Source organism: Cataglyphis hispanica, chromosome 3 (assembly GCF_021464435.1).
Source record: "Cataglyphis hispanica isolate Lineage 1 chromosome 3, ULB_Chis1_1.0, whole genome shotgun sequence".
Lineage (NCBI taxonomy): Eukaryota > Metazoa > Arthropoda > Insecta > Hymenoptera > Formicidae > Cataglyphis > Cataglyphis hispanica.
Genome location: NC_065956.1, coordinates 1,778,509 through 1,800,417, shown reverse-complemented (window position 1 = coordinate 1,800,417; position 21,909 = coordinate 1,778,509). Strand labels below are relative to the sequence as shown.

General features: G+C 34.7%; 2 protein-coding genes across 5 annotated transcripts; one reads left to right on the top strand and one right to left on the bottom strand.

The window, feature by feature from the left end:
* Window positions 1-1,740: 1,740 nt before the first annotated feature.
* On the top strand, window positions 1,741-14,450 carry LOC126848115 (trithorax group protein osa-like). 2 transcript variants are annotated; one of them, XM_050588708.1, is made up of 7 exons: window positions 1,741-1,960; window positions 5,119-5,403; window positions 5,499-5,634; window positions 5,755-5,874; window positions 6,193-6,296; window positions 8,529-8,975; window positions 9,445-14,450. In XM_050588708.1, the coding sequence occupies exons 1-7, from the start codon at window positions 1,958-1,960 to the stop codon at window positions 11,029-11,031; spliced, it is 2,682 nt and encodes an 893-aa protein (XP_050444665.1). In that variant the 5' UTR covers window positions 1,741-1,957; the 3' UTR covers window positions 11,032-14,450. The 2 variants fall into 2 exon arrangements, with proteins under 2 accessions (XP_050444665.1, XP_050444666.1); XM_050588709.1 differs by having other exon boundaries at window positions 5,097-5,403.
* Window positions 14,451-15,329: 879 nt separating this feature from the next.
* On the bottom strand, window positions 15,330-19,785 carry LOC126848430 (thyroid receptor-interacting protein 6). 3 transcript variants are annotated; one of them, XM_050589327.1, is made up of 6 exons: window positions 19,590-19,785; window positions 18,680-18,821; window positions 17,999-18,467; window positions 17,484-17,821; window positions 16,846-17,261; window positions 15,330-16,465 (listed from the first exon to the last, which is right to left on the bottom strand). In XM_050589327.1, exons 1-6 carry the CDS (start codon window positions 19,664-19,666, stop codon window positions 16,213-16,215), a joined length of 1,695 nt encoding a protein of 564 aa, XP_050445284.1. In that variant the 5' UTR covers window positions 19,667-19,785; the 3' UTR covers window positions 15,330-16,212. The 3 variants fall into 3 exon arrangements, with proteins under 3 accessions (XP_050445284.1, XP_050445283.1, XP_050445285.1); XM_050589326.1 differs by having other exon boundaries at window positions 17,999-18,491; window positions 19,590-19,747; XM_050589328.1 differs by lacking the exon at window positions 19,590-19,785 and adding an exon at window positions 19,292-19,582 and having other exon boundaries at window positions 17,999-18,491.
* Window positions 19,786-21,909: the final 2,124 nt, after the last annotated feature.

Sequence of the window (21,909 nt, the reverse complement as noted above, 5' to 3'; positions counted from 1 at the left end):
TTAATATTTTTTAATACGTTGATTGCCTTAAAATCTATGTTGTATTCTATTGCCATTTTATGACTTCGTGCTGTTATATCCAGTGACGATTTTGACACTTCAAAGTCTCTGGGGTCCTAGATTAAATGCGCGCCTACTGCGCCTATCGAGAAATACATCGCTAGTTACATCTCTGTTAGTAAAACAGGCACATAATACGAATGCAGTCGATGCAACTTTTGTTAGAATACGTCGTCAATCTTTTGGCAGATTACTAACAATCTGCATGCTGGACGAATATTATTTCGATCGTAAGTCAGCTAAATATGTCAAATAAAGTGTATTTCCTCCATTTGCTACCTTTTTATAAAACGATTGGGCATTTTGGTATAAATGACAGACTTTCCTTGTCAGTGTGTCTATGACAAGCATTTTGCAATGACATGAACTCGTGTAAAATTTGATAGGCGATCAACGTATTTATTGACATCGCACGAATATTTCAATGTGCACGTGCGTCCAATTTAAAAGCGATTAGAGTTCCAAAGAAGAAAAGATATAGAGGTTTTGTTCATGACAATTGCATTCTGTTAACTCTTTCTGCATCTAACATGAAACAGATAAACATATACATGTAAAGAAAAAAGGAGAAAAAAAACGAGTATAGTACATGCAGTTGCAAAGAACAAATCTCTATATTATAGTATATAAATATATCTAATATATACCAGCATATATATACACACACACACACACACAAAATGTATAGAATACCAAATACAGGGTATGTCAAAAGTTTGGATACACTCAAATATCTCATAAATATTACATAAATATTATATTTTAGAGAAAAATATTGTAGACAAAAGTTGTAAGGTTTAAAAAAATGCGTTTAATGACAGTATTAATTTGATCATAGGTGGCATTACCAAAGTTAGGTCAAGGTCAACTTAAAATTTTTAAATGGAAATCCCCATTTTTTTATTGTATATTCTTGTATAGCTTATCTCGAGATCTTTTCAAAACACTATAATAAAGTATTTTTTCCGAATTTTTTGAGTTATTTTGTATCTTAATCTGACATATTTTAATATAAAATATATATCTCAAAAATTATTTAGAATTCGATAATTGTATCGTAATACTTTTATGTACAGAATAATAAGATGAATCAAATGGTGTACAGAAAATAATTGTTTTTTAAAAAAATATGCAATTATTTGCAATATATTTTGTTATAACAATTATTTATTTTTTCTTTACACCATTTGATTCATCTCATTATTCTGTACATAAAAGTATTACGATACAATTATCGAACACTAAATAATTTTCGAGATATTTTATATTTTATACTAAAATATGTCAGATTAAGATACAAAATAACTCAAAACATTCTTAATGAAAAAATACTTTATTACAGTGTTTTGAAAAGCTCTCGAGATAAGCTACAAGAATATGCAATAAAAAATGAGGGTTTCCATTAAAAAATTTTAAATTGATCTTGACCTGACTTTGGCAATGCCATCTATGGTCAAATTAATACTGTCATTAAATGCGTCTTTTTAAGTCTTACAACTTTTGTCTGAAATATTTTTCTCTAAAATGTAACGTTTACGAGATATTTGAGTGTATCCAGATTTTTGACATACCCTGTATATAAGATGACGCGATTGAATTTACCCTCCTTCGATAAAAGGCGCGCGCGCGCAATCTAATAGTTCCGCGATTCGACCTTACGCGGCGCTGCATCACCGGCCGCCATCTTGTAAGAGTTGCCTGTCCGTAGTGTTTGGAGGTTTACGCGAGACGGGACAGCAGCTTCTCCGCCGGAGGCTGGAAGTGCTGCTGAAGTGGTCCGTGCAACGGTCCTTGGCAGTCCCTGGGCGTCCAAGTGACCTCGCGCGAGGCCAGGGTACCATCGAGCCGCCGGGACAGCCGCTAACGGATCCTCCTGCGCATTCGAATCCGTCGAAAGATGGTGAGTGTCCGACGTTAACACCCTCGAAGGAGAGAAAGAGAGAGAGAGAGAGAGAGAAAGAAAGAGAGAGCCTAGATATTTATCGGACCGACGATGTGTTTTTCTTGTTCCGCATGTCGTGCAACATCGTTGTCGTCACGTACGACGTGTGCCGACATTTTTTTTACAGAATCCCGATTTTAACCTATACGAATTAGAACGGACAATCGCGAGATCGTTCGTCGATGACAAGGACGACGATAAACGACAAACGACACTCGATCTTTCCGAGACACCCCGCGTTCGAAAGTGTCTCATTCGCGCCAAGTATTTCTCTCTTCTCTTTCTCCTCCCCCTCTATCACTGCTCTCATTTTCTCGGAGGCAATCTCACCTGACGATCTTCCGTGGCGCGCGGATATAGAGCGAATATATGTACATATAGAGCGTTCGGAGAAACGACCGTCGCGCTTGTCTACGATCCTCGTCTGTCATTTTCCGGGCCTTCAGATTTTGTCGCGAGGGATGAGGGAAACCGATCGGATTCCGCAAATATCTCGCGTGTCGTCGTTAAACGACGAATCTGTCAAAACTTTCGATACGTCGTAGATGACACGAAAATGGACCTTACGGCCGCATTCGTCCCGCATAAATTTCGCGAATGTAAACACAGGATAGCGCCAGACTATGCGCGTATTCACAATTTCGTGGATGATATAAAGACAATATGATTGGTCGATTTTAACGAATTTTCCATCTACATTATTCACGAATTATAAGCAAATCGCAAATACGCGCATAGTCTAACACTAGTTCAGAGATCATTTTCGGAGATTCCGCGGTGATGGAACTCGAGTGCGATCACGCTATGTGAGATAGCGTTCTCTCTCGCTCGATACATTCCAGACAATGCACGCCGTGTATGTTGCTCGCTTGTTTGATCGGTTCGGTTCATTGTTTGTTTGTTTGTTTGCGCTTTTGGCTGTCATCGAGAGGGTGGGGTAGCGTCGCGCTCGAGTCTTTTACGTCTCTTCTCTTTCTCGCACATGTTTGTACCTGCATCGCGTGTTTCCGCGATAAAATTTTGCGTTAACTACAATGTGTCGACGTGTCGTCTACGAATGCCACTAGTCAATATTCTGCGTAGCGCTTCGTTTCTCGCGCCCCGAATACCGATCACGCAGCTGCACGCATTTATGCCTAATCTTCGCGAAATATCACTCGGATCGAGTCCTCTTTACTCTCATCTCGATTCCTCCTCGTCATAGAAATCTAGGGTAACCTTCGAGGTTCGTTGAGCGAGGGAAATATTCGGTGGTGTGTCTGTCTATTGTAAGCGTAGTACCTGGTTGATTTGACAGATTTATAAGTGTCTTTAGAAAAAACTTATTTTTAAATTAAGATTTTTTTTTTAATATATTTTTCATTCAAGTTGTTAGATAATGGCGTGTGTGTAGGATGAAAAACTATAGGAGCGATCAAATCTAACATGTTGAATAAATGAAAATGAATGCTTATCAAGCAGAGTGTTAATATAGTAATACGAAGAGAGTGATACAAAAATACAAAATACAAATACCGTATAATATATCTCTTATTACTTTATTGAAGTAAATAAATAAGAATAAAAAAGCGAATAAATGCATTTTTATGATTTCTTAAAATAATAATTCTAATACATGGATTTTTATGTTGTCCCATTTCTACTTTGATATTGCGTGCGCTATTGGATGATTTCTTTTTCTTTTTTTTTTTTATAGCGCCTGTTTCATTTCTCTCCCTTTTTTTTCAGTTCCACTATTTAAGCATATCTTATACGATATAGTGAAATCTAATAATTTATTATCTCAATTGTATTTTTATATTTTCTTTCATTCTTCTCCATATTTATTTTTTCCATTTTACATTTTTGATTTTACCATGAAAAATGTTAAACTTGCCTGTTATTAAATTTTGTTCAAAGATACTTAACAATGAAACGCATTATAAAACAAGGAAAAATATCAATTGTGGAAATCACTATATATCAATATATCATTTCCAAGTCAAAAGTATATAAACAATGGCCAAATAATACAATATTTTTTGACGTTATATTTATGAAGAAATTGTTATATACAAATATTTATGACGAGGAAAAAGAATATAATAAAAAATTATACACGCGTGTAATTTTGTGAAGCAAATAAATAAATCGAGATTAATCTTTTCGTTACAAAAAGCCATTATAGTAAATTTCACGAATATTTTTGCTATATATGTAAATATATTGCAGTGACTTATCGTGTTTTAAGTCATTAAATTTTAATAGCCTTTTTGTCGATTTATGATAATTTGAATGAATATGTTTATATAATACGATAAAGTTATGCTTTTTTAATTTTTCCTTGAATAGATATATGATACTTTAATAGCTGCGCATTTGATTCCAGAGGTGAAGTATCTATGCTTTCGGGAAACATGAGAGAAATATAAACTTTTGGCAATCGCTCTGTTCGTAATTTTCCACATTCTCGTAATTCGACTCGTCGTTCTCACTCGACGAGACTTCCCTTAATTAATGATCGGTGTTTATGTCTATATACAACTTATCAGCGGGGCGCGTTTTCGAATGTTTCTGTGATGATATCGCAAATGTGTCGACGTATAATAGAATTGAAATGACAGTGTACAAATATAAGGAGAAGCATTGTCGAGAAAAAGCGACACGTATTTTGCAATTGCGACATTATTTTTTCATTTTTATAATCTTTATTTTTATCAATGCAAAATATATTCACACGCATGAATAATATATTGATTTATATTTTGAGAAAGATAAATTATTATTCAAACTTTTGATTTGATGACTCATAAAAAGCTGTATAATAGAATTAATAAATAAGTGGAGGTGCGAATTAATAGTGATTCATTTTGTTCCATTTATTTTACAATTAATTTTATTTTTTTCTAATTTTTACACAGATTTTCAAAAGTTTTTCAAAAACGACTATGTTGCATCTCAAGCATGCCAGATACTCGGCTATTGAAAGTGTAAAACGCGCGATAATTAAGATTTTAGTACTTCTTTTCCAATTTTATGTTGAGGAATTTCGAGAGAGAGAAAGAAAGAAAGAAAGAAAATCGTCGTCCTGTGCGATATGACGAATAAAAAAAAGAACTGATTTGATTGTTGTATAGAGTTCGGCTTCGACCGGTGGTACGGAGGGGTCTAGTCCTGCCTCTAGCCCTGCCTCGGCCGCGAGTCTTACGATGGCTGCGCCGAAATACGGTACGTTGGTACCGAATCGTATTTTCGTAGGTGGCATCTCGGCAAGCACCAGTGAAGCAGAGCTCGCACAGCTTTTCTCGGCCTACGGCAATGTCAAGGCCACGAAAATTATCTCAGATCGCGCTGGCGTGTCAAAGGGCTATGGCTTTGTCACCTTTGAAACAGAGGAAGAAGCCAAGCGACTTCAACAAGAGGTTCGTAATTGATTGCGTCTTTTAACGATTGACACGATTGAAATACATATCGAACTTATGCTTTTTTTCACTGACCTGTTTTCTTTTTATTCTAGGCCGAATGCATTGTTTTGAGAGAAAGGAAGCTTAATATTGCACCCGCAATCAAGAAGCAGCCCTTCTCTAGATCCTTCGACGGTAGTACCGGTTCGCCTCCTTCCGTGCCTACAAGTACTTACTATTATGCGAATGGTACGTTATATATGTATAATTGCATATATACTCTGTATATACATGATATACTTAGTGCAATGATTGAAGACTGTAAAGATCGTATTTCTAATCGTTTCTCTCTCCTGTTACGTTGTATAGGTATGGGTCTCGCTTATCAGAATGGTATGACGTTCTACAATACGGCAGCTCCCGCACCAGCGACTTCTATCGCTCCACCTACGGATCCAGGAACGATTTATCAAGCCACAGGAGTGTTTGGTAAGCATTACTCGAATGTCGTATACATTCGTATGCATTCGTACAGTCACCGTAAAATTTGTTGCAACAGAACGAAAGAGATTGTACGAATTTTTTTAACAATATATTTAATCAAATTGTAATTATGTATCTATGAAAGATAGAAATAACTGTAGATAATTCATACGTTACATATTATCGCAAGACGAATTTTTCTAGCAAATGCAAACATACAATCTTTGCCTAATCAACATATAGCCATGCTAGTCGTTGATCTTACAATACACAACTGACACAAGTTAAATTTATTAATTTTTGTTTAAACGTTTGTTTTTCCAGGTCCTCAAGCTGCCACCAACCATCAAACATTTGCTCCTGTAATGTATCCATGTCCAGCCCCATCGCTGTACATGCCGCAACAATATCAGTATTCGCCTATGCCGGTATGTAAAAGAATATCGATCGCTTCCCGATCGTTTTTCATACTCTCCTCTTTCACTCTCCAAGTTTAGCTGTTCCTGGGTTTCTCCTCACACGTGTAAACATATAGATAGATCCTAGCATAAGATTCTGACCGTCTTTGTCTGTATCTTTATTAAATGGTGTATATCGGTTACGGTTTGATAGACAAACGGTCTGATGGGAGAAGCCATACCACCGGCGTTTCTACCCAACCCTCAGCAAATGCCTACTTACGTCCTTCTCGACGCTATACAGTATTGAGGTCTAAAGGTATAAGGTCTATGGCAAAACGAATAGCATGCCGCTCGTCATCTTTTGAGCATTTAATTTTTTTTCCTTTTGCCAATTTCTTGATGCACGGCCTATCGATGCATGTTCGTTCATCTCCTTTATTGTCTCATGATTTATAATTTGCACCTATGTCAGAGCATTCTTAATTTTTGACGATTTATAAGTTTGTTATAACCGCGAAATAATTGAATCTAATCGAAATGTGTAGAAGTATGCATTTTGAGAAATGTATAAATCTGTAGCAAAAAGAAAAATTAAATAATACACGATCTGATTAAGTAATAATAAATAAATAAAATAGAATAATCATATTGGAAGATAATGATGATAGTGAACGTAAATGCATCATTAATAATAATATAATTTTAATAACATTTATAATGAGATTGATAGTGTGATAATGATGTTATTAATAACATAGTAAATGATAATCATATTTACAATCAATTAAAATAAAAATTTATGTGCATATAAATAATGAGTATATAGTAATGAGCGGAAAAAAATCGATAAATTTCAATAATTAGCGCTTAAATGTATCATAGATCTACTCGATATGGTTTTTTCATTCTTTTTTTTTATCATTTCTCTCACTTGTTTTAATTTTTATTAATGCATAATTATTTTTTACAAAATCATGGTTAAATGTTGTAACAGATATATCAAGATGCTTATGGATTGTGTACTTATTCAGCATGATTGCCTGTTTCATTTTTTCTTTTGTAGTTTCACTTTTTGACTTTTAAGTTGCTTTCGACAAATCTTCAAGTAGTACACGATCTTTTCGTACGCAAGAAGCTTTATTGAAATGATATTTTGTAATATTATTTTACAATAGATTTCTTTTCGAGCTAAATTCTCTTTCGACACTTGGAAAAATAGCGAAAATAGAATATACCGAAGATCACTTTCTATAAATTATCGAGAATATATTATAGGCAATATATAGGCATGCACGCATTGTGGATTTTTTATGGCTTAATCTGAATATTTTCTTATTTTATATGACAATAGAGAACAGTAAGAAAAACGACATCAAAAATTGCTAATAGTTACGCTATGATTAACGCTTCACCTATCAATGTAATCCCTGATTGTTTGACTTGTTTCTTACACACACACACACATATCTCTTTTCTAACTTGGAATAATTTAGGAAATGACAGGTCATGGAAATTTCACGCATCAAAGTATAAAGCCTCACTGTGATTTTCATATAGTTATATTTATAGACTGGTTTATTTTCATTAAAACAGAGCTATTCCCGTAACCGTTAGTTAACTAATTCAATCAATTCATACCTCTTTCTACTTCTATCTTTAAATAAAAGTAGAGAAACATTAATTATATAACTTAACATTTTTATATAAGAATAACATATTTCTTTTTATATTTCTTTTGCCGTTATGTTTCTAACATATGATTCTTAATCTATTTCCCGTTTAATATATATTTATTCTTTAATTATATTTATTGAATAATGCGGATAAATATAAATGAAAATCCTAAATTTTCTAGTTCCGCTATATATATTGCTATCTTATTTAAAAGATTAATAACACTTTATTACATTTGCAATAAAAAATAGATTTTTACTTAACTACTTTCACTGACCAAGATTGTTGATTTATGACATTATTTTTGTTTTATAATTGACTGAGGAAATAGTGAAGTACATTGTAATTGCAATGCATTCCCAGTTTATTCGTCAACCTATATTTAAAATTTAGGAAAATGTAATTTATATTATACACTCTAAGAGAGTAAAACTTCTTTGTTTCTAATTGGAAAATGAAATACAATGAAGAATTGACTAATGTTTACGCGAATAGCTGCATAGATACGCCAAACATATTCATATCAGTATTCATGTTTCTGAGCGACCAAATATTTAAACGTATCTCTGCCTGTTTTGTCTACAGTACGAACCGTACTACGCAGGAGCTGCCGCCGCCGGGGCACCTCAGTATTTGTACGCTACTACCGGCGGTTCGCCGAGCAATACGAGCAACGGTGGTGGTGGTGGTGGTAGTGGCAATAATTCCGGTAGCAACGGCAATAACGGTACAGGCGCGACCAGTCCGCCAACGGGCCCGCCGCCGCCTCTCCCACCTCCGCATCCAACGCACTTTTATGCATCTGCCGCACCGCCCCCGCATCATCATCCACCTGTGCCAGCAGGTCCGCCTCCTCCCCCAGCGCAAGTGGATCATTTGTATTATCCTTTTGCAACTGGACCGCACCCCGCGCTGCCGCCGCCGCCACACGCGCCTATGGGATTGACTGAACAGCAACTATTGCTATACGCTACGGACGCCACATCGTGCCAACAAACTTCCACGTCTGACAGTCAGACTGCTCCACAAGAGGTAAATTCATCTTTTTCTATGTATATTACCGGTTCTTTTTTGTTGGTTTACACGTGTTTAGTCGTTTAGCGTTTAGCGATTATATTCGGGATGGATCGGATGAATCTTTTTGGCGTCGCTTCCAAATTTCTACGAAAGTAAAATCGTTATTTCAATTATTTCTTATCGATAGAACAATAGTATATATGTTAATGTTAATGTTGCTATAAATGAACGCAATATCGACGTTACGTTTGCTATGAAGATTTATTCAATTGTACTGCATGAGAAGAATGGAATTATGGTGAATGATTAAATGCGAACTGCGTCAAATGAACGATAAAGAAATGGAATCAATCATGAAATCGAGTTCCGACAAGTGGTCTTCTATCGCCGTATAATGATCTCTTCGTTGCTGAATACGCGTTTTTTTTTTACCATGCAGCATATTGAATTTAGACAGGCATTATTCTGTGAAATAAAATCGTAGGATTCACGTCCGACGCCGAGCCACTCGGAGCAACCGCACGGTGAAACGCAACAGGCCTCTTCAGGCTCACCGGCAACGTCTTTGGTGCCCCTAATGCCCGTCAAATTCCCCGTGTCCGGTCGTTACCATGCTAATTATCATCCGATCGCGATACACACTGCACCGCAGAACGATAGCGAGGACTGTGCCGCCAGTCCGATGCATTGTCGCGCCATTCTCTATCATCCGACCGTGTACATTTCTCATGCACACGCACCGCCGCCCTATACGCATCACAACGCATCATCCGGCAGTCTCCTACCGACACCATTCTCGGCCTCACCGCGTCAATCCAACTATGACATCAACACGAAGACATACAGTCACAATTCCAGAGACTGCGGCGGCAATAAGTATATGGGCGGTCAGGGAGGTAATAACGGTTTACGCGGTCAGGGAGGTCAAAGTCATGGCTATCCGCTGAATACACACACACCCAAATCACAAAACACACAGGGTGGTTCACAGTCGCACAACAGTGGAAGGTGTAGCGGAAACGGCGGGGCGGACGGTTACTCACACAAGTATTCGACGATAGCGATGTCGTCGCGATTACCAGTTCAGTACAATAGGAGGACGGCTGGATCAAATGTGGGCTCGTCGGCGATCCTCAGATCCGGCAACGGCGGCTACGGCTCGAGTCAAACCGCACACAAGTTTAATTACGCTACGTCTAATTACGGTGGCTCGCACAAATCGAGCAACGCGAATGCTATTCATAGCTATGAATACTCTTCGAATGGACGCGCGAGAAACTGCAGCGATGATCACTATTACGAAATCAGCGCGATGGGTAACAACAAATCGATGGGCAATGGTGGTTACGGTTCTACGGGTCGTAGAAATTACCTGTCGAATAACAACTATAGAGGAGGCGCCGCTCGATTGGACTTGCATGTTGGAAGCGACAACAATGATCGGCCTAACAACAATGACGTTTCTAAGACGGACAATGCAGTCGTTATCGTCACGTCTACGATGTCGACGACGACGACAACGTTGTCCTCTCGCTTGTCTCCAGCCGAGCGGGCAAATGTGGATGCGTCGAAGGATGCTCAGGATAAACCGGCGAGCCCACCGCCAGCCCCATACTCACCCATGACACGACCCCTTCCAACTCTCTCACCACCCACCCCCCAGGTCCAGTTTTATGCTCCGGTCCAGAATCGTTATCAGCCACCTTCCATGTCTTCGTCGCAATCGCAGCAGCAACAGCAACAGCCTGCCAACAGTCAACGTAGCCGATATTCCGTGGGTCAAACATTGGCTAATCGGAAACCATCCGACAAATACTCGAACGCTACCGGTTCATCGCAGTCAACGATGCTGCGACAAAGTGCCAAGTACAAGGTGAACGGTATAATGCAGACCGCTGCCACGACGATGACGAGCAAGCTCGCCGACGACAGTTTGGGAGGCGCCGGCGACGGCCCTGGTAGGCTACCGATATCGCCACCTAGTACACCGCGGGCGAGCGGCCATCCGGCGGCTGGTGATCAGAATCAGTTAAGCGATACGTGCCATCAGATGCAGGCGCTGACTCTGTAGATGCTTTCCATCCACCCCCGCCCTCTTCCTTTTTTTTGTTCTCTGCGTCCCTTTTGTTGTCTTCTTATTGAGAGTATATATAAATATATGTATATCTTATAAGAGTCTAAAGAGAGAAAAAGAAGCCATGCGCGACCTAAGATGTGATGGCTTGCAAATTGTGAAAAACAGTAAAAGAATCAAGATGCAATATACACACATATATACACATACACGCTACGGTATGATTTCTCTGGTGATCTCAGACTCAACATATTAAGATAAAATTAGACATTCAATGTAGAAACGAAATCTTCTCGAGTTCAATAGCTTTTTGATCGGTTGAGCGTGATTCCGACGAAAGCTCTGTACACGCGTGAACGCGATCTACAGTTACGTATAGAGAAAACAGGATACGATATATTATTAATTGTTACGTGAAAGAAAGAAAAGACGAAAGAAAGTGAGACGAATGTGTGTATTTAGAAAAAAAAAAAAAAAACTGACTTGAATGATATCCGATGGGAAATGTGTAGCAGAGAATTAATAAAAAGAAAACTTCTATCTTAAGCATACACACAACATATACACACATAGATATGTCATTTACATATATCTACGTTATATAATATATATATATATATATATATATATATATATATATGTATATACATATATTATAATATTACAGTATCCGATGTTATATGCGTGATAGGCTCGACAAACCATGAATCTCGCGAGCAAGGCTAGATTAGTTAGCAAAACATAGAAGAAAAAAAAGAAGAAATAACGTTATCGTACAAAAAGATGAGCGATTTGTCATGTGTTCAAAAACAAAAAAAAAAACAAAAAAAAATAAAAGGAAAAACAATGCAAAAGGGGTAACAATGCAGGAGGGCGAGATAGGATTGATTTCATAAACGGTTGCTCAAGGCACTGCCACATCTTCATTCATTTTTTTTTTTTTTTTTTTTTTATTTACCCCGAAAGATGCGGAGGTGGGGGATGTACCCGTACGCCCGTACTTATAATTTTTTTTCTCTCGTTAGAGTAACCGTGAATATATATTTCATCTCGCGTTCTTTTTCAAATGTAGAGCGAGCTGATAATCGGATTCGTTATTCTTTTTTTCGTTGACATATTATCCTGCGCTAAACGTTATACATGTTGTAGCTGTTAAATACTGGGAGAAAAAAAAAAGAAAAACCGTGACCCAAGTACGAAAAAACGAAACGCCCCATACCCAAATGAAAATAAGGTAAGATATTAAAAGAGGAGAGAAATAATAATAATGAATTAAAAAAATGTGTCGGCTGTGAGCTTCCAAGCAAATAACAATAATTAAATTATTATAATATTAAAGGTTAAATAATATTCTACCTAATTGTTACAAAGGTGGATTTCTTTTACCTGTAAATGTGAAACAAATTTGTTATCTCGTATCTCACGTAGCTATGATTGTCCATTTGAAGGAGAAAGAGAGAGAGAAAGACATTAGATTTGTGACGCCATCATATAAATATTTCGCGGCGCGTACATTATCTGAAGATTTGGTGACATCCGTATCGGTAGGTAGAAAACACACGAACGCGACAGATAAGGGCCTAGAAGAAGGCGTAGAGATAATATCCGAGCGAACACTGTTAACATAAAGAAATTAATTTATTGAAAAAGCAAGAGTGCCTTCTATTTGTTTTCGTAATTGTATTGTTGAACATTTGTTGCGTTACGTTCCGAGAGCCTCTAATGTTGTTATAAGAAAAAAAAGAGATGTTTGAAGAATTGTTGTTCCTCTATTTATTTATTGATTTATGGGCATACGTGATGCTAATATGTCCAACTATAGCCCAGCGAATTCGGAAGTGTGAGAGTATGATACTGTAACAATATAGGTTTGGAGAACTTTGTAAGAAAGAACAAACGTCAAAATACAGCAACAAAGTCGCATGATGACGTTGCTGTTTTGCTGAGATAAATAGAAAGAAGAGGAACGAGTGGAACGAGTTGCATGAATGAATATTATTTGAATGAATGAATAACTTAAGTAGAAAGAGGAAAATAAAGAGAGAAACAGTGTGTGTATGTGTATGTGCAGTTTATTGCAACACCTAGTACTCTACGTATAGGCGGAACACAAGAAGCATCCTCACATGTGTACATATATGTATGTATATGTATCCATGAATGCGTGTACATTTATACATATACACACACATGTACGTATGATGATATGTATATGTATACATATATATATGTATATCGGAGCGATAATATAACATATATACCGAAGATATGCAAAAGAGATACGCATTATTTAGTCGTGTGTATTTGTGCTCGCGCGCGAATCTGGATAGGTGGCTGTGATTTATTGCGTGCAAGTACAGATTTAAATGTGAGCATACGTGTGACTCGTGTATCTACTCACACACAGCACACATACATATTTCATATATGTATGTATGTATGTATATATATATATATATATATATATATATATATATATATATATATGTATGTATGTATGTATGTATGTATATTATACATATTATATGTACCTACATAAAAAGAAAGAGCGATAGATTGTTAAAAAAAAGTGCAATTCTATGTTGATTTTGGTACAACAAAGCTAACAACTCGAATATTGTTAGATTAGTAAACGAGTATTAAAAAATGTGTACTAAATTTAACGTAGAATGGTGCTGACTTAATCGAATATAAAATATATATACATATATAATACATTAAACAAAATATATATTATAGTTTTAATCTGAAGAGAAAAAAGGAGTCTAAGATAGACACCAGAGCTATATGTAGTAAAAATATAGGATCTACGAATGTATTATACGCAGCACACAATGAGTGTAGATTCCGGATCGTGGAATGTCCTAGTACCCATACGAAAAAAAATTGATATGGATAAAGTGAAAGCAAAGAGTATAAGCTTTCAAGAACAAACAACTTAATATAATTTAATATAGTTATTGTCTCAGAGAGATTGTTACTTCATGAAGAATATTGCGATTGTACTTAATACGAATACATATTATTATCACAAGACATTTTCCGCAAATTGATGGCAAAATTAATTGCACACACTGGATACATTGGATATAATCGGGATTAATAAGTATTTATTATTGTGCCTTTGTTTATTTTGGGTGACATAATCTCAAAATGCTTGTAGTTTATTTGATAAGATATTTAATTGTTTTTTTTAAATTCATTAATTATTAGATTTAATAAAGATTAACACATTGATGTGCAATGTATCCACGTGGAATTATAATTTGCTACGACGTAGATAAGTAGAATCGACCCATTAATTCTCCAAGAAGAAGCATAAAACACGGTGCATTCCACGATTCAAAAGCGCGTACCGGTGAGATAAATTTATGTATTAATAAACATAAATTATACATAAAATGGCATACAGGTTATATATATATCACAAAAGTTATATAAGATTTAAGTACTCTATCATAATTAAAAAATATGTTACGCATAAAAAGAGATACAAGTATCTAAAACAAGATGTTAAGAATAATAATAATAAAAGACAAAACATCTGTGCATGGAAAAAATCATAGATAGAGAAAAATTAGTCAAAAAATGATATAGAACGAATCTATACGAATCTATTGTAAATTTCTTCTGCAATTATATAATATAATAATAATATATATATATATATATATATATATATATATATATATATATACATTTATAGTGTGTGGATATATATAATTATATATCGTACATACATTATATATATTACACATAATACACACACACACACATATATATATATATATATATATATATATATATATATATATACACAGGTTGTATAATCGTGGCATTCATTTCGGTAACAGTTTTTCTCAAGAATTTGAAATTAACATTTTCGTAACAAAAATTCTAATAATTTTAAAAAGAAACATTTTTTATTAGAAAAATAAAAAATAGATAATAACTCTCTTTATTTAATTTTTGAGCAGCTTTCGCAAGATAGTAATAGATATGTAATATTTAGTTGGGTAGGAAAAAATTACGTTCAATTTAATTTTTGTTAAAGAAAATGCCATTCTAAATTCTTTAGGAAATCTGTAACTGAAAGAAAACGATAGCTTGAGCCATCGTGTATTATTATTCATAACAATCACAATAGTAAAATAACACAATGATATATTAATAGCAAATCTAATTGAAATAGTAAAATATGCAAAGCTCGATCGTAGACTGTGTTCAGTCTAAGTTTTTGCAAGCACAGTGAAACAATCGGATGGGCAAGAACGGTTGATAGAAACAAGCATTGCTTTTTGGCCATAAATAACAAACTGTATTTTTATTGATACTATAATACAAAGATCATATAAGTCTCCTCTTGATGTAATCTTACCCATGCGAAGAAATTCGAAGACTAATTATATCGCAAAATGTTTAAGACACGATTGAGCTTCTGTCCTTTTCTTCTTTTTTTTGTAATCATAAAAGAATCCGTTTTAATAGCTACGTTAAAAAAGAAATGGCACGCTTCTCCACCGACATATATCGATATTGTCAATAATATAATGCTCTACTTTCCAAATTTATTTCTAAATATATGAATCGAAGCGGTATACCTGTCAACGACAAACTACATGTTAAATACTTTACGATACATCGAATACTTTACTAGAATCACAATAATAATCACATCTGCAGGAAAATTACTTCGGACGTCGAAGTTTATCTACTAATTCATCGATGATATACATCTGTCATTCTGTAACATATACTGTAAATGCTTTCATCATGGCAGTGTGGCGGATTTCTCGCGTATCGATCATATTCAGATTCATGTTGAGATAAATCGAATATAAAGCTTAATTTTTTTTTTTTTTTGTCGTATGATAAAAATGATAAAAGTATCCAAACAGGATAATATAATTTTGGACAGTATAATTTTTGTAGTCTAGCTAATAGCTATAGTATTGTAAAAAATGGTCCTTTGCTAATATAATGAATAGAAAATATTGTTCCAAATATATGAGATACTGCGAATAACAGTATGAAACCATATGCATGAAAAAGTCTATAATATCATAGTAAATGGTATCTTATATCGCTTTTGCAATTAATCACAATAATACTTGATTTAATATTTCTTTCATATTTCAGGAGTTTAAATTATGTAGGCTCATATCGCGACTATATAATTTATAATTCAGTCGTCATATGAGATGTTAAAGCTTGAACGCGAGTAGCGTTGCAACTTTTACAGAGAACATGATCATCCAGGGGATAGCAGCCTCGTCCTTCCGAATCAGAAGATAATACTAATCCACAATCCTCGCACTTGTAGCACTGAATATGAAAACTTCGATCGAGCGCCACTACTCGCACAGTCTCGTCCTGACCAGGTTCAGGCATAATAGGCAGTTTACAAACACAGCAACGTGGAGCAAATTTCCTGCGTAAACAAAAACTCTAGTTAATAATTGCTTTCCATTTGCACTTAAGTGATACTGAGTCACTCAATTATGTGAGTATTTCATAGTCAGATAAAATGTCAATTGTTCAATGAGTAAAAGGAACGCGCAAGTGATATTGCAGGTTCATAACCTTACTTTTGTATGTGAGTCCAGACTCACTAAAGCACATGGTCTCGATCGTGCGAAAAAACTCAGTTGAATCTCACTTTCTCAGCATCAAAAGGAACGTGCATTCAACTGAGTTATGATGTCATAAGTGAGAATTATCTGAGTTTTGATGTAAATGGAAAGCAACTAATGACAACAAAAAAAAATAAACGAACAATTATAGAAATAAAAAGTACGCGAGAAAACTTACTTGTGAAAACATTGAATGCAATGTATCTGATTTGTAGCATCCACAGTAAATGGTATACCATCAAGACTTTGTCCACAAACAACGCAGGTGAAGCAGGAAGGATGATACGGTTTACCAGTAGCTCTCAATATTCTATCCAATATCGGTCTAGTACAAACGCAACATTTTTCCAGAGTATTGAGATAGTCTTCTTCGCAGTAGGGCTTTCCTTCCAACGAGTAAAAAGGTTTTCCTTGTAGATTAACCTTGCATACAAAGCAACAGAAGCAATTTATATGAAAAACTTTGTCCATCGCCGAGCATCCAGTCCCCTCTCCCTCGACCTTGCGTCCGCATTGCGCGCAAATGCCGTATATATCACTGTCTTCATTGTTATCTGCCATTCCTTGGACTAATAGATCCGTGAGAACATCAACCTACAAATAAAATCAATAAGATACTCAATTCACATCAATCTTCAATATACATCACTCTATATTATCTATTGATTAATTGATACAATTGATTTATTTTAATCAAATAAATTATTATTGCAAATAATCAAACATTAAATCATATGAGTGTGTGTCGATTTTATTTTGATAATTTAAAATGCACAGAAATTAACATTTCAGACAATATGGAATTGTGAGACTTACTTCTTTAACAGGAGACACTTTGCCTTGTGGTTGAGTAGATGCAGCTGACCCATAACCAGAATACATTGAGTAGTTGCAGGACAATTGCGATGGTGGTCTCGGATTAATCGGCTCGTATATGGATTCATATGTCGAGCTGGATTGAGAACTTGGACCATAAATATCAGTAGGATAGTTGCCCGATGGAAAATCAGTTTGATAAGTGGCACGTCGCAGCTCGCTATAACTTGATGAAACCGGACTCGGTGGCGGAGGCAATTCTTCGGGTGGCGGTGGAAATGAATTCCCAGGTATACAAGAAACATATTCTGATGGTTCTGGCGGTGGCGGCAAATCATCTGAAATCAAAGATGTATACCCTTTATTGCTGCAAAAAATTTTTTAAATTGTATTTTTAACTTCTTGAGAATATTTGAATATTAGACATTGAAATTTTTATAAAAATGTGATCACACATTTACACCTCAGTTTTCCACAAATTTATATATATTTAATTAATTTAGAAAAATTGTTACCAGTGCTATGTGCAGGAGGAACATTGCAGTATGTGTTCTCTGTTTTAGGATTCCATTGTATATTACTATATATAATATCCTTCTCACTCTCGCCAGGATATTTGTACATAGGAACCGGAATAGGCACTGGTGGTTCTATATTGCTGTACACCGCGTTTCTGGATGCTCTGCTCGCGCGATCATCCACAGGCACCTGTGGAGCCGGCATATTTCCAATGTTGGAATAATAATTTTTCTCATCATATCTGTACTTTGGTTCAAACTTCTCTTCTGGCTGACACGCATACAAATTGTCATTGTTCTGATAAAGTTTCGGTGTTTCTTTGCCATTTGTAGGTACCATTTGAGAGAAGTTGTTCTTTATGTCCAGCGGAACATATGGAGAAGGTGCGTTCATGTACAAATTTGATGTCTTGTCACTTGAAGCTGTATTATTGAGAACTGTGCTATATGATGGCATAGGCGGAGCCTTTACGGTGTAACTTTGTGGAATCTAAAACAGATATTTCCATGTTTTTCTTTAAGTTTCTATAAATATCTCCAATATTTAATATGTAAATATATTTTGTTACCATTGTTGCATCCGTGTTTGAGAGGATGCATGCAAATTGAAAAAAAAAAACACTATTGTATAACAGTGTTTTATAATGAGTTAAATGTAAAGATTACAAGAATATTCACCTGAGGTTGAGATTTTTTTGGCTTTGGCGGCACCGCTGGTCCGATCTTCTTGCCAGATTTAATAGTCTTGGGCGCTTCATCGCCATGATTGATCTGCAAGCTCGCAATTTGCTGCTCCAGATTACTCACGTTTGACATATTTCTATAACAGGTTATGTTATCTATATGTACAATCTTTATATATTGTTACTTATATTATCATAAAAATGTTATTGAACATAATTTATGATTTTTGAAAAATTGTTGAGTGCGCGAGAAACATCTTTAGCATAAAATAGTACTTAAAAGAATTAAAAAAGATCTCTATATCACAAGTCACACAGTTGAAGGGCTTTGACAGCACGTAATAATGGCAATGACCCTTTGCATCTACACTTAAAACGCGACTTTAGTAGCACTTTGTCCAATTAAAATATTATGGGGATTTAGAGACAGAGATAAAGATAAAGAAAAGAAAGTGCATATAAAAAGTGCAGTTAAAAAAGAACAGAGACCTAATGACTAATGACTCGCATACGAAACGTCACCGAATTACCGTTTCCAATTTATATTTTGTCAGATATAATTCGCACGTATATATATAATTAAATCATATAATAAAATCCAATTTACCCGGTAAATATGTACTTGGTGAGAGGCTATTCCAGGAATATTTCTTTTTTCTTTTTGTTTTCTTCTCAAGCTTGTTCGCCTTTCGATTAGGGCGTGAACGGGGCTCCCTTAGCAAACCGATCAGACATCCGGAATTCTCGTTTTATCTGCACCACACCCTCGCAACTTGCCTGTCTGACCCGTTTGACAACTCGCGACACACGTTTACTTGATTAATTTCTGACGAGTCTCACGATTCTTCGAATCCGTACAAACATCGCGTGTACGATATGCTCGATATATTATACTACATACATACCTGTCTCTCTGCGAGAGTGCGGACCAGTTTGAGCCGATCGACGGTTCGGATGGAGTAGGAGAGGACAGAGGATTCATACATACGTGTGGTATGACGCATGACTTGCATCGTCACCAAAATTTTCAGAAATAAACTGTGTGATAATATGTGATAATATAATTTTTATATTGAAATCATTTACGACACTTTATATTGCATCAATTTATGTATAAAATAATAGGTAAATTACTTTTCCTATCTCTCCCTCCCCCCCCTCTTTCTCTCTCTCTCTCTCTCTCTCTCTCTCTCTGTCTCTCTCTCTCTGTCTCCCTCTCTCCCTCCCCCTCCCTCTTAATATAATTTTATTTTCCTTCTTTATCTATAAAACATTAATATGTAGATACTTTACATGTTTAGTCATAATTCATGGAAAAGAAACATCTGCTATTCCAATGGATTACACATGCAGTATCAAGTTTATATGTCAATAAATAAAAAAAATTTAAAGTTTATAGAGTCTCATATATTTTGACGCCAAAAATTTTGCGAGCTACATCGTGGAACAATACTTGTAAAGTAATTTTTTTTTTTCAATTTTAGTATCTTTAATTTCTAGTAAAGAGGGGAACAAATCTTATTTGTCATTTAAAAAAGAAGAAAAAAATAAATTGGGCATCCATCATATTAATGATGTATTACAGTTGAAAATTTTCCTTATATCCGGGATTACCAATGAGTCACCATAGAGTTCATTCGATTTGTAGTTATTCAGATCTTTAGTTATGGATACCAATTGTTTGATTGTTGAAAGATCAAATGACCTACGAGAAATTGAGCAACGTTAATATTAATTAGAAAAAAAGAAATAAGGTAATATTACAAAAGCGTTTATTATTTTTATTAAATCATTGAACTGAGATTATTATAATTTTTTTTGTGTTTTCCAATTCTTGAGAACGATAATTGATTATGGGAGAATTACGTAAAAAAAAAGGACGACGTGTCCGCTCATCATTTTTTTTTGCCATTCACGTCGTGTCAAATTTAAAGACTTAGCGATTGCGTAATCGCTTTTGTTCATTTGTATTTCTCTGTTATCTTCTCTCGCAAGCGGAAAGACACTTCGTTGTAATTTCTACATTATTATTTTTACTTCTTACGCTGTTCACATATAATTTTTTGTTTTATGTTACTAAAAATATGATTATCGTTTGTAATTTTTTCTTATTCTCTCTTTTTTCCATACAATGGAATAAATAATAAGTACAAAATATTTCCTGCGCACATTTTCTATTATTACTTATCTATTATTATTATCTATTATTATTATTTATTATATCTTGATGAAAATTTTTCCTATCGTTTTGTATTTTCAGGATTAAGCAGTTTTCTATCGATAGATTAATTGCGGTGTTTTTCATGTTTTTCAGCTATATTAAAAGTTAAAAAATTTAATAAACATTTTGAGATTTATAAATTTGATATTGCGCAAAAAGCACTTTTAATTTTTAAAATATAATTAATAATTAATTTATGAGTAAAGATTTGCTCTGTAAAATTAAAATTTTCATAAATTTTTGTGATATACAATTAAAGTCGTGATACAATCACTATAAAATAATTAATTTAATATCAAATATAATATATATGTATATGTATATATAATATATATGTGTGTGCGCAATTGAATTTATGAATCTCGAAATATATTTTTAATTTCTTTTACTTTTGACACTGCTAATCCATACAGTATCTTTTTATCATTTGTATTGTTTATCACTACGTGACCACTTGTAATATTCTTATAAAATTTTTTTATGATTAGTGTCAAACGTGAGACTACAACACACCGGAAAATCGGATCCGTTCTCGAGTATCTAATCGTTGATGTGATGAAAATGCTTATAGATATCAATTGATGAACGAGACAAGTATTATCTATACTTTTGTCATTGAGCATACATATTTTTTTAATATGTGATATTATTATCTAAACGCTACATCTCGATTTCGTTTATCTCATTAAATATATTATTTAATTAATACATTATGGCCATCATTATTTACGTCTATCCAATACTGTTTTTTATTGCTGTTGAAGGCGCAATTGTTGAAGGATATTTTTTATAAGAAATTCAGAGAACAGCAAGAAATACAACTTTAAAAATGATAAAATTTATAAATATAACATATTTATTTCCTTATATAACATAAAATTCTTATCGCGACCTTGATGCTAACAAAAAGATTTAGCAGTATTTTTTCATGCATCCATGGAAAAGTAATATCGATATAATTATGGAATCATCCGCGTATTATTCATGACGCTTCGATTACATAT

Excerpts from the sequence above, each read along its gene's own strand:
- LOC126848115 (XM_050588708.1), top strand. Across the intron at positions 5,635-5,754 it reads TACTTACTATTATGCGAATG|GTATGGGTCTCGCTTATCAG; the intron begins GTACGTTATATA and ends TACGTTGTATAG. Across the intron at positions 6,297-8,528 it reads ATCAGTATTCGCCTATGCCG|TACGAACCGTACTACGCAGG; the intron begins GTATGTAAAAGA and ends TTTTGTCTACAG.
- LOC126848430 (XM_050589326.1), bottom strand. The coding sequence starts at position 19,666 with ATGAATCCTCTGTCCTCTCCTACTCCATCCGAACCGTCGATCGGCTCA. Across the intron at positions 18,822-19,589 it reads GCACTCTCGCAGAGAGACAG|AAATATGTCAAACGTGAGTA; the intron begins GTATGTATGTAG and ends AACCTGTTATAG. Across the intron at positions 18,492-18,679 it reads CAAAAAAATCTCAACCTCAG|ATTCCACAAAGTTACACCGT; the intron begins GTGAATATTCTT and ends TATCTGTTTTAG.